Source organism: Numida meleagris, chromosome 3 (genome assembly GCF_002078875.1).
Source record: "Numida meleagris isolate 19003 breed g44 Domestic line chromosome 3, NumMel1.0, whole genome shotgun sequence".
Classification (NCBI taxonomy): Eukaryota; Metazoa; Chordata; class Aves; order Galliformes; family Numididae; genus Numida; species Numida meleagris.
Window position 1 is genome coordinate 82,746,333 of NC_034411.1, and position 14,106 is coordinate 82,760,438.

Here is a 14,106-nt window from a genome sequence, read left to right on the forward strand (position 1 = left end):
AAACCTCAGCATGAGTGTTTCTTGCTCAAAGTTCCTGGAAGCCTGAGAGGATAATTATACAGTCTGCAAGGAGTAAGAAAGACCAAGGAACTCCATAAAGACAAAATGGCCACAGGAACAGCTTCAAAATATTAGATCTCATATGCTAAAAGTAAACAATAATCTGAACAATGACAGAAGGATTGAACCGATTGTCCGGCTCTTCTTGGCACTGGTGCAGCCTCACCTTGAGTACCATGAGCAGCGTTGGGCACCAGAACATAAGAATGTCATAAAACTATTAGAGAGTGTCCAAAGGAGGGCCACAAAGATGGTGAAGGGTCTAGAGGGCAAGGTGTATGAGGAGTGGCTGAGATCCCTGGGTTTGTTCAGCCCAGAGCAGGGGAGCTGAGGGGAGGCCTCATGGTGGCTGGGGATCCTCAAGGGAGCGGAGGGGCAGCGCTGAGCTCTGCTCTCTGGTGACAGCGATGGGGCCCGAGGGAACGGCATGGAGCTGTGTCAGGGGAGGGGCAGGTGGGGGTTAGGGAAAGGCATTTCACCAGAGGGGGTCAGGCCCTGGAACAGGCTGCCCAGAGCAGTGAGCATGGCCCCGAGCTGCCAGAGTTCAATCAGCGCCTGGACAATGCCCTCAGACATAGGATTTGAAGTTGGACTCAGTGATCCTTATGGGTACCTTCTACCTCAGGATATTCTGTGATTCTATGATTTAGGTAGCCACATCAGTCAATTCAATTCCTATGTCAACATTTGACTTCTCTGGGAGTTTTTCAACAATTCTGCAAAACGAAGTCTTGCAGCTTATAATCTACGATTATAGCAAGTCTGTTTGCAGCTTAGCTATGAAGGTCTCCTTCTCCTCTTTCTGTTCTGATGACTAGAAGCCAGTGGACACCGTATGTATAATCTGATCCATCATTCTGTCTGCAACAGTGCTTTAAGCATGCAAATAAATGTATTGTCAAGCAAGTAATGAGCTTCTGGTAGTTCAAAGTACTCTATTCATTTGAGGTCATTCTACAGTCAGGCAGTTCCAAAAACAAATCCCAAAAGGTTGACTGCTTCAGATAAATTTAGGAATGAATAGTGTATAATTTTCATCCAAATGGATTGTCTGGAATTAATAATTTAATGTTCTCATTTTCTCAGGGAGTCATATGTATTAGAAAAAGTCTTACATTCCAAAGTGGTTCAGTTCCCTCAATCTAAAAATGTTTATCACGTAAGACTTTATATTTACATATAATAATTTAGTAGAACAAGCATTTCACATATGTAAAACATTCATGGTAGAACACAACTGTAAGAGTACGGTATTTTTTAAGCAGTTAATATGCTCGTTATAAATGAATATTATGAAACCTCAGGTTTTTGCTAGATCAGTCCAAAGCTGTTTTAACAGCTATAGGTATTCTACAAGGGTGGCACTTGACAATGTACATGCTTTCAACATTTTACTGAATTTTACACTAAAAATAAACATTTCTGTCTGCATCAGTGCAGAAATGAGACATTCTGAATGACTCTTTACAACATAGTTTTAGCTCTGTATGAATAATGTTAATAGGAGATCCTGTCTTACTCCTTTCTCAAAAATGCAACAGTTGCAATATTTAGCAAATCCTAAAACTTTTTTTCCACCATGAAACTAGAATATTCCAGAACGAGGTAAATTTCAGAAAAGAACTAATAGTGTTTTCAATCTTGTTTATTATTTGTACAAATATTAGTATATTCATAAAAATGTATGTGTGCAGGCATACACAAACTTGTGTTTCAGTGTAATAGTTCACACGTTTATAGAGCTTATGGATATTCTCAACTATTAGAATGTATTTCATCTTCTCTCCTAACCTTAAAATACTTCTCTAGCGTGTGAAAGATGCTCTAGTTGAGTTCTGAGATCTAAACTATTCTAAGAATGTTACTTTTCATTCAACTTTTACTGCCTGCCATTAAAAACTGATGAGAAGGATAGACCGAAGGAAACATGCCTGTAGTCTTTTCCAGGAATGAGTCAAAAGCAGATTAAGTTATACAGGCCCACCTGAATACTTTAAGAAATGTATAGCTTTAACCAACTTAAGTCTTAGGGAGATGATCACAGAGTTACTCTAAAAGTACTTTCAATGAACAGTACTTCATTGCATTTCTGGAGAATACACCAGTAGCTACGGATGAAGGACAAGACGTGGCACAACCCCAGCAACAAGAGCACACCACAGGCAGAACTGTCACACTCAGCTGGAGCAGGTAATGTGGAAAGTCAACAGATGCTGGTTTTTGTTGTTGTTCCTACCTCTAGAAGTCCAAAACCCTCACTTTTTAACCTTTATGACAATATTACAGGTAATATGTGATTTCTTTCAGCCATACTATGCAACAGCAGATGCTGCTTCAGCTTTCAAAATAGAAGTCTTGTATAAATGTGTTAGTAGAAATAAAAGCTATTTACCAGAAGTAAATATTAGTAAGTAAAGGGTTCTAGTGATGTTTACCATTATAGTGCTTTTCTGTGTATAATTTATTAATTTCTGACAATACAATTTCTAATTCAGTGCTTCCTTTTGTTATCAAAGCTTTAATACACAGCATTAATCTGTGGTACATTTCTCTGTGCAAGTGGTGAGTGACCAATATAAGAGATGCAAAGGTATGGCAAGAAAAGAGAAACAGTAAGAAAGACCTGTTCCTTGCATTATGTTTCTGAAAATAATTATAAAGAGGCAAACTATTTACAAGACTTTGCTACTAAGCTGTGTTTTCATACATATGAATGTAATACTAAAACTCGCAGCAGGAGATATTTTGAACATGCATCTGATTATTTATTGCATCAAATTACCAAAAAGACAGAGCTAAGAAAAATAGTTGAACACTTTAAACAAAATCTGTGACAGAGATATAAACAAGTATCCAAATTATTGAAGAATTATTTACTGCATCACTGAAATTTTATTTACTGCCAAAACCTTTGTTCAAGTATTCACTGGAAGGTTTTTTCTGTATAATACTTCTCAAAATAAAATCTGGAAAACCAGAAATCTAACAAAGCTACATGCACCAAGAAGTTGTATATATGTTCATTTGGGGTGGGTACACTGTATGCCTACCTAAGCATGATCTTAATATATCAGCAATACTATATAAAACCCACTATCCTACATAGATACCATACAATTTGTTTTACAAGTATTTTCTAAAGCTATCTTTCTTCCATCAGTCTGACATAAGTGGAAACATGTAACTTGTAAGAGAGAACCCCGAGCTACCAAGCAGCACAGAGGATTAGCAGGATTAACACTGCTGAGATGGAGAGAGCACTGACAACGACTTAAAGGCTGAAGAACTTTGGCTCACATGCTGTGACTTTCAAACCAAAAAAAGTTTCCTATAATACCCCTATTAAAAATTAATGTTATAAAATCCAACATCACCAATTTTTGCATTAACTTCCTCACATTCTCAGCAGTGCTCTCTTTCAGTGTGGGGAAGATCCAAATAATTGTAGAGATCATTAAAAAACAGAGGTGTCAGTTTTAGACTAAAGAAATAAACTGTGATTTCTCATAGCTTGGGAAGTGAGGGAAAAATGTATGAACATTAAGTAACACAGTTGTTTGTGGAGAACAAAAGAATATTTAGCTTGTACATGTTCGTTTCCCAAATTTCTGTATCTGTGGATTATTGAACTAAAAGGTACTCTGAAACAAAAGGCCAAAAGGCACAAATGTTTATGTAGCTTGACCATCAAAAACTGAATTTCCAAACACTTCGTCAGTTATAACCTCTCTGAAAAGGAACTCAAGGGAAGTATATGATCAATTTTAAAAGGCTCAGCAGAAACTCTAACATGGCAGTATAGTCACCAATGACACCATGCTTCTGCTGCTATTACAAGTTTTGAAGATGCAATTTGTGAAACATACTACTAAATGCAATATCTTCAAAGTAAAGAAAAATAAAAAATAATTTATTCTCAGGAAATTATCTAGTCCAGTTACAAGTGCTACTTGTTTTCTAAGGGTAAGTAAGCCTTGTTTCACAGTTTACCTTCTGATGAGGCCAATATTAAAAGCCAGCAGAGAGAGACGCATGCAAGAAGTTACGTTAACTTCATGCTCAAAGCTAGCACAAATGTATTCCAAAGAAAACACAAGAGGCTGGGCTGTTTAAAAAGCTAGAATTCTTCCAGCATGAATTGCAATCCATTAAAATTACTTAATTTGCTATTACAAATGATTCTGATCCACCCTCATAAAAACTACCATTGTTCTCAGTTTGCAGAAACAAAGTCCTGAGAATGAATTATTGTCATTAGAAATATGTCTACTCAGTAAGAAGAATGAGCTATATGATCATATCCATTCTAAAATTGTTTGATATGGCACGTATATTGCCTTGAAGTGATCTTTCTTTTAATACTATCAGAATCAACAAACTAATAACAAGCAGCCTACTGCAGGAATTAATTACAAGATAACTCCAAATGAATTATGCAGGTCTGCTCTCATTAATCCATCTCGTTTGCAGCTCAGTGGATTCCAAGCGATACCAGCTTACTACACTGCCTTTCAATTTGTTATTTAAAGTTCTTAACACTCCTTCCTCTAACATCATTTTTTTGCTACAATTATAAACTTTGCCCTTTGTATATCTCGCTATGTTTCTTTACACTGAAGAGCCACAAGTTGAACGCAATTATAATACTCTTTCTATTGTACATTACATTTCTACATAATCCGAGTTCATTATCATATCATAGAGTGGTATTACCAAGATTCTTTTCAAACCATAACTAACAGGCTACAGAAATCTGACAATCTCAGAACCACACACTGATTGAATTTGAATTCTTAATTAGGATGTCAGTCTGGTAAAGGAAAATAAAAAAGGACCGGCCTTCCATGAATTCTGAATTACTTTTGTTTTTAAAAGGTTCATTCTATACCCAATGATCTAACTTTTCCTGTTAATTAAGTTTTGCTTGCCTATGGTAGTAGATTACTTGAGATGAGAGACAGACTGCGACACACACACAGCCGGTACAAAAATAGTATTTTATAGCCATTCTGCATTCAGAGGGAAAATAAATTGCATTCTGATTGACAGGTGAATTCTAAAATAGGGACAATACTTTCTCCCTTGCTGCAACATTATTATCTTAAAATGAAACAAAACAAATCATTTTCATACAAATTCCAGTTGGTTCTACCAGCTAGAAAAGTAATTACATTTAAAAGACTTATCTGCCTCCTTCAGTGCCCTGCCAGTACTATGTTGAAATCTAGAATAACTAACATATCAATAAAAATTGAACATTCTAATACCCACTCCCAATATGTAGAAAAACTTCCTAACATTACACAATAAAAGGGATCAAAAATAGTTACTGCAATATTTTGTTTTCCTATTTTTTGTTTCTATCCAGTGGGCAAACACACTTGCAGATTGTACAAGCATAGCCTTCAACAAGCAAAGAAAAAGCATAAAAACACAATCGTACGGACACATGGTACAAATAAAATTGTTAAGTCCAAAACAGTTTATTTACACAACAAATAGATGGTTACCTGCCAGACAAGAAAACAAAATGTGCGTAAGGTAAAATGGAACGACTGTCAGTCAGTTCACAACACTGCAATACCCAGTGCGTTATGTTTTACAAGATATTGGTCAGCTACAGTCAGACACCTCGCTGTTCTTTTAACTAAGAGATTTTATCATATAAGGTGTTTTAGAGAAATACAATTCAGACTACCTCCGCATTTCAACTATAAAATATGCCTGTACCATAAACATCGAAATATCACAATCCACAAGCCCTTTGAAGATCACTTTGATAACTTCCCCTTCCCACAGGAGCTCATTACTCTCCCTAGCAAAACGCAAGTATTGATATACACAGATCCCCATGGCATTTTCCTTTGTAGTTTTAAATTCATAGACTCAGTGTTATGGTTTTCAAATTCAGCTAACAATATCAGTAAGCACAGAGAAAACATATTTATTAAAATTTAAAATGATGCATACACGTTCCATAGAAAAACAGGTAATTATTTATTGCTTACCAAGCCCTAAGAGGTCAACAGTGGGTTCTGATGACTTTTTTGGACTTCCTTTAGCTTCTAATTGCTGATCCTCTTTCTTCTGTGGCTTTAGAGGGAAAAAAAAAATCACAATTAACTTTTCCGAAAAGGATACGATGCTTAAAACATTCCCATTAAAGATGCTACTCCAATACCAGAAATAAAAGTTCTTTTCTGTAGTTGCTTATTGTAATGTATTTGATTTGTAACGAGATAAATTGCAGTTGTGATCATAAAGGACGAGGCATACTACTGTAAAACATAATCCTTATTCCTTTGCTCATAAGTAATCGATTTTTAAATAAGAGTTGCAGAATAAATTAAAAAAAAAGTTGAAATCTTATACTGAGCCATTGCTTATCATGCACTAGGCAGAAATCTGTCTGTAATCTGATTGACTAGCTTCAGCCTCCAAACTATACCATTCAGCAGCATTAAAAAGGTTCAGGTTTTCAAAAGCTTATTTAAAAAAATGAACAGCAAACTAGCGACACTATTTACCCTTCTTCAAAACAGTATCAGCAGAACATGCAGACTTTACAGATGCTAAGCACAGGAGGACATAATCTATTTTTTTGGTCCTTCTTTGTAAGCCTGAAGGCAAGTGGCACTGACGTGAAATTTCATTATGAAAATAACTTCATAGAACTATTTATAGTTCACAGCACACCAATATCTGGCTGCATTTACTTCACAAAACCACAGACAGGTGAAGCAGACCGGTCAACCAGCGAGCACTGCAGTTAACTAGAAGCGATGACTGAGTGATGGTAGAAGAACACTGTCAGGCTGGGCACTGGGCTGAGTCCAAGGGAACCCATTTTACTCCCATAGCATTACCGTTCCTAAAGCCCAGCTTCGACACTCATTGAGGTTGCCGAAGTCATTAAATCTTAGCATTAGGAGAATTTTACAGTTATGTAATATACTTCAGCACGTGGGTATGAAGTTATTTATGCAGACCCTTACTTTCTTCTACAGCAAACGCAGGATAGAGTCGTGAGCTTGGTGTTTGTGAAGAGCAATGACAAAAAACTCAAGAGTACTCAAAGATGCCTGCAGTGAACAGCCTAATATGCTGACATTCCTCTTAAATGAGAAAGCATCCATTGACATCCTCTGGGAAACATCTGCAACGAAACAAACTCCATTTCCGCAGTGACAGGGAACGGGAACCTGAACACTCAAACTCATCTCTGTTCATCTTCTAGAGACATATTTTCTTGCTCTTGCCAAAAATCCTTCTGTTGTCTCTATGTACTTTGCTCAAGAATAAATGGGACACTGCTGCTGGAAGATATTCCATGGCTTCTCTGATTCTAAAGTGTCTTACAAGTACCATGTTTGAACGCATTATTTGAAGAATAGCATACATTTTGAACGCTTCTCAATACTGCAGATAAATATTTCTTGGTATGAGAAAAAAGCATATTTCTGAAAGTAAACCTTTGCACATCAGTGACTTTTTAAGAACCGATCATTCAGAACAAGGTTTTCTACAGCTCAGCGTATGTCTGTAAATATACCATAAAATGCAAATTACTGTTACAAATATTAATCAGATTTTACAAAGAATATTTCAGAACAGAATTTATCATAGAAATTTGTCCACTTGGTTCTCCTCCAACTCTGTACAGAACACCATGGATCACTGAGGATGTAAAAAGAAGTCTTTCTGACTTGTTGCCGGAATTCATAAGACTGGCTTTTTTTTCCTTGAACAGTTTATCATTTCTGAGTATAGAACAACAACTTATTTAAACTGAAAAGCAAAACCGTTAGAATTACACTAAATGTGTAAGTTTTCATTGCTTCATATTAGGTTTATGGTAACTATCGGAATGTGTAAGTTGGTAACAAATTAAAGCTTAACAGGGTTGGTTTAGAGGGCAAACTCTTCACAGAAAACAAATCAGCTTTGCATTCATTAGTAAATCTGAACAGATGGTGTTCAAATAACAGTTTCTTTTGTTTAGTACTTATTATTGTAGCAAAATAATCTTTTAAAAAATCTAAGTATAAAAATATAGTAACCATATACTGGAGTTTCCTGCTTCATTAAGCGAAGTTTTTCTATAATCATTAATTGCATATTTAGAGTCTGATAAGACAATTAAGGTATAATGTATAGAAATTATGTAAGATTCCCTACGGTACCTTTTTCTAATATTACTGTTCTAATTCACAATCAACAATTTCTTTCCTATTTCACTCCCTTGCCAATACCTGAAGAATGCGTTTTAAGATTACTTTGTAACTAGTTACACTAAGAGACTGCTAAACTATTTTCAAGCTTGTTAATACTGCAAATACTTGTTATTTCTTTGAGAGAGATTCTCTACTTCAACCATTATTCAATTTCTCCTTTATATATAGCCAATTTTCACCAAGACTTACTTTCACTATGAAAAAACCATCCCTATCCATCAACTTACATTTTATCAATACTTTGTCTGTATTACAGAGTTCCCACTATGCAGTAGTCAGCAGCAATCTAGAATAGAATAAACATTTCATCTGAACATTCTCCTATTCTTAATTTTAGCAGTGACGTTACATTGTTTCCTCCTCTTCCCACCCTCCATTCCCTGACCACAATAAACACTGGCTGCTGGAGTTCCCTATTCTCCTGTTTGAGGGTGGTTTTTTTTGTTGTTGTTGCTGTTTTTTTTTTTTTGTTTTTTTGTTTTTTTTTTAAATAAAATGTACCTTAGTTTTTGGTTAAGATGATGTATACCTAAGGTCTGCCATGATTCAGAGACGGAGAGGGACCTATTTGAAGTAATCTACGCTTAGGCATAAATTAAGCAAGGTTAGCAGTACTAGGCAGTAAAAGGAAAAAAAGAAACCTGCATGTACATAATTACTCCTAGGAATACCTAAATAAAATGCCCTTTGACGTGCTATTTCCTGAGACAGTCTTGTTCTGTCTTTGACCCCATAGATTTTGGGCTGCCTGACTGCACTGTGGCCCTCCTGAAGAAGGTACAATGAAAAGCAATGCCTTAGTAACGTATTCTATAGGATAGATCAGGGCATATTTCTGGGGCTGGAGCAGAAGACCTGCATAGGTCCCTTCCAACCTATATAATTCTGGCACAAACGAGGCATTGAAACTTCCAGAAAAGAACAATCACATCAGAGTCATTTGAAAATTTTATTCCAAATCCTCAAGAGAAATGTGATGTTTAATTTCTGTTTAGTAGCTATGTTCCAACAGGACTCACACACGACTGAGCTTTATGTAGAGAGCGGTCTTCAGAGATGTTAAAGCTAAATACCGCACACAGTGAGCACAGAAGCATGCAACGGGTAAAAAAAAGCTACGTAACAAGGCAGTGACATTTTGTTAACTTACCGTTTAATTGCATGTTATGCTTTATCTAAAAATTACTGTATTTTGGAGCAGTGTAACATACTATAACAAAAATCTTGTGATCTCTGTTGCACTAAGATTCCTTTCAGTTTCTGTCCTAAGAAAAACCAAGCCCATTTCAGAGGGGGCCAAAATAACCCACTGAAGTTATCACTTCTTCAGCCAGGTATTTCATCCCTTTATACAGCTCTTCAGATTGGCAAATCCTGGAACTTCTTGTAAGTACTTCCACTAATAAAGCAAACCTCTTAAGCAAAGAAGCAGGAAAATACTTACTCATTACCAAGACCCAGAACGGATCTCATCATTTTGTGTGATTGCATAGCTGATACCTAGTTGAAACACAGTAACTTTGAATTGCTTTTTCACCACCAACGCTATCCTTTCAACCTTTTACTTATTTCTCCTGAGCCTGGAGATGGGGGAATCTCATCTGTATCCATAAATTCCTGAAGGAAGGGTGCACAGAAGACAGTCAGACTCTGCTCAGAGGTGCCCACTGCCACGAGAGGAGGCAATGAGCGCAAACAGGAGTTCAGTTTCCTCTGAACATCAGGTGTACTTCTGTGCTGTGTGGGTGATAGAGCATTGGCACAGGTTGCCTAGAGAGGCTGTGGAGTCTCTCAGCTTGGAAACAGTGAAAGCTATTTGGAGTGACTCTTCAACAGCAGGCTGAGCACGATGACCTCCAGAGGTCCCCTTCAACCTCAACCATTCTGTGATTCCATCAAGTGATACAGTACATACAAATGGTTAGCTACAGCATTCACTCATCAGATATCTTCACCAAGGCTGATGACCTTCCATGCTTTCAGGTACCCTAACAATGTTTTAACTTTTCAGCAAAAGGGGCTAAAGCAGTCTGCTATGGAAGACTGTGGGCAACACAGTTCCAGCACCAAACACTGAATAATTTTTAAGGTGCTCATCTATCTTGACTGGTGTAACACTGAATGCATGGAAATCACTGCTAAGGATTGGTTTATAGCCTATTCTTGAAGCTCTAAGAGATAATTTTAGTAACAGCTCTAAAGATTGCTCCAGCAATAAAGTAAAAGGATCTACTGCAGAAACATTATGTGGCATTCATATTCCACACGTTAAAGAAAACTGGGAAAACCAATAAAGTTCTACTGCAGCAGAGGCTGCAGTGATGAGTATCCCAAGAGGCATGCCAGTATGTATGGGATGGCATGGAAAGGCACGTACTTAACAGGAGCTGAGTAACAATGGACTAAGAGTTGCTTTTTTTTTTTTTTTCCCATCGTCTGAATAGAATTTCTCTTTATTATTCATCTGAAAAGACTATGCATGTTATGTGAGACTAATACAAATTCTACTGCCTCATAAAATATCTGAATTTTGATTTAATATTTAGGAGACAGAGTAATTGCCAGAACCTTAGATAATCACAAGACCCACAGAGTCTGCATTTTATTAAAAGTAAGACAAACATACTTGTGTAATTAAAATTGATAAAGTTGCTGTCATGGAAACAATTTCCTCTTCAAGTTTTTGCTCTGATTCAATTTTCTATTTACTCTCCAGTGATATCCCACCAACTCCTAATTTTATACCCAAATGAAGCTCTACAATACAATAAAACATACTGTGGCAACACAGCACTAAAACCTTATCCATAAGTAATACCTCGGTAATAAGATATATCATCTTTTAGTATTTAAAGAGAAGATATTTAAAAATAGTCAGGAACTTCTCTTAACTTTACCTCTAACAAATGAAATGAACGGGTCAGAAAGTATCTTCTACAGATAGGAAGAAACATCTCTTTTCTAGCTACATGAAATGGAAATACAGAAATGACAGTATAAATTTTAATTTCCTCACACCTTCACTGGAAGTTAATTGTCTTGAAATCAGCAGACGGAACATTAAATGCTGACAATCTGCACATACTTCTACATTGCAACTTGGTCAACTTTAACATTTTGTGCTAAGAAGCCATCCAAACAGAATTCTCATCCTAACTGCTGTAAAAAGCGATCAACTGTGGATAAAATCAGGCCATATGTAATTTATTACACTCTTTAAGCCAGTAGATAAGCCTACTTAAATAATTTTACGTGATGTAATTCTTCTTAAGACTCTCACAAAGTTTATGTTTTCATTATGATGGGTGCACTCACCGGTCTGTTTCTAATCCATAGAGGTACTAGGTATTACATAGTCAAAATTACTTCTTGATCTTGTTCATTTCCCAACATTTCATGGTTAATTTTTTAAATTTGAATTTAAGCCAAAGTTTTGACTTTTATTTTGCTCAAATTCTGATCACATCCTTCCAGGATCAAAATGACATAATTCTTGAAAACTAATTTCACTGTTTTTGTAAGATGAGAAAGTTTACCATTCCATCACGAAAGACTAACTTATAATTTAGCAAGCTACTCGTAATGTTGCACTGCTGTTGTCTTTGCTGTTATTTATTTACTCATTGCGTGATAATAAAAGTGATCTGAGATTTAATTTGAAAAACAGAGTTTGTAAGAATATCAGTTTAGACTAGCCAAAAATAAAATTTTTATTTGTCCCTACTAGGTCTCAATTCAAAAAGACAATGCACAGTATTACATTTTATTGAACTCTCACAATTAATTGCTCTCGATATAACAACACTATTCTGGTTCAATCTAGTTTATGTGAAACACTTCTTAAATCAGTTTAACTGAAAGCAAATAAATCAGCAAGTAACAATCTTACTCTATTTGCACATCAAGGTGGAGGGTTGATTTTATAGATTTGTTTCTCCCTCACATGTTCATATAAAGCAGATCTCCTAGTAAATAAGAACGTGTCTTTGACAAGGACAAGAGAACTGAATCACAGAGTAGGAAGGGACCTCTGAGGGCTGTCTAGTCCAACTCCCCTGCAATGAACAGGAACATACACAGCTACATCAGGCTGCCCAGGGCCTTATCCATTCTCACCTCTTCCAGGTGTGGGGCATCCACCACATCTCTAGGCAACCTGTTTCAGTGCTTCATCACCCTCACTGTAAAAGATGTTTTCCTTCTATCTAACCTAAATCTACCCTCTTTAAGCTTGAAACCATTTCCCCTTGTTCTATCACCACAGACCCTGCTAAAGAGTCCGACCCCTTCTTTCCTGTAGCTCCCCTTTAGATACTGAAAGGCTGCTACTGGGTCATCATGGAGCCTTCTCTTCTCCAGGCTGAACAGCCTCAGCTCTCTCAACTTGTCCTCGTAGGAGAGGTGTTCCATCCCTTGGATCATTTTTGTGGCCCTCCTCTGGATGCGCTCCAAGAGGTCTTTTTCTCTCCTGTACTGAGGACTCCACATCTGGACACCGTACTCCAAGTGAGGCGCAGAGAAGAGGGGCAGGATCGCCTCCCTCGACCTGCTGGCCAGGCTTCTTTTGATGCAGCCCAGAATATGGCTGGCTTTCTGGGCTGTGATGGCACACTGCTGGCTCATGTCCAGCTTCCCATCCACCAGTACCTTCATGTCTTTTCTGGTAGGGCTGCACTCAATCCTTTCATCTCCCAGCTTGTGTTGCAAATGGGAGTTGCTTTGACGCAGGTGCAAGACCTTGCATTTCGATTTGTTGAATCTCATGAGGTTCACCTGGACCCACTGCTCAAGCCTATCTATGTCCCTCTGAATGCCATCCCATCCCATCCCTCTGGTGAGTCAACCACACCCCACAGCTTGGTGTCATCTGCAAACGTGCTGAGGGTGCACTTGACCCCACTGTCAATGTTACTGACGAAAATATTAAGGAGCGCTGGCCCCAGCACCAATCCCTGGGGGACACGACTCGTCATCTGTCTCCATCCAGACATTGAATCATTGGCCACCAAGTCAAATGAAATTGACTTGATACTATATATTTTAAAGACAAATTGCTTGTATGGTTCAGTGTGGGATGAAGTCAACTTTCTTCATAGAGGTGCTGTGCTTTCAATTTGTGACTGGAACAGTGTCAGTAGGATACCAATGTTTCTGACCATTGCTGAGCAGTACTTGCACAGCCTCAAGGACAATCTTTTTTCCCCTTTTTTGCTGATCCAGCAATTAGGCTTGGGGGGAGCAAGATGCTCAGAGGGGATACAGATGGGAGAGCTTACTGAAAGGACCAGGGGGATACTCCATACCACATGATGTCCTGTTTTTGAATCTCACTCCATCAGCACAGGAAATAACTACCTAATCTTCCCTGTCTCTTGCATGCTATAGACTTTGCCAAGCAAACACAAAGAGCAATTTGGTCACATAAATTACCTGCTTATGGAACTCACCATACAAGTCACAGTGAATTCAGAAGTTTTGTTTTCCCACTGAAACTCTGTATATGCAGGCCTTAAATCCCTGAATCAGACCATTACAGTTTTGCAGCAGACTCATCCAGAAGTCCACTCCTACTCCCTGGAATGGGCAGCCATGCCTTCTTCCGGAGTTTTACACAGCAAGTCTGCAATTCCCGAAGCACAAGCTGCATGCTGTAGAGAGTCCAGTGTCCCAGTCAGGCATTTCAGCAGATTTTGTTCAGCCAGCTATGTCTGAAGATAACTGCTGAATGAATAATTCATTGTCTCATCAGAGAAAAGAGAAATAATGAAAGCATTGCCAAGTCAATCCTCTTCCTTCCTCTGCACAAAGATTA

The 14,106-nt window shown here is 37.6% G+C and overlaps 1 protein-coding gene across 2 annotated transcripts in view; it reads right to left on the reverse strand.

The window, feature by feature from the left end:
• The window catches only part of SMAP1 (small ArfGAP 1), a 97,648-nt gene that overhangs the window by 16,420 nt on the left and 67,122 nt on the right, over nucleotides 1-14,106 (reverse strand). For both annotated transcript variants that reach the window (XR_002436458.1, XM_021390152.1), the window contains one exon: nucleotides 6,069-6,153. Coding sequence is in view for 1 of the 2 variants with exons in the window: in XM_021390152.1 (XP_021245827.1) it covers nucleotides 6,069-6,153 (85 nt within the window). In the remaining variant the exon portion in view is untranslated. The remainder of the gene's footprint in view (nucleotides 1-6,068; nucleotides 6,154-14,106) is intronic.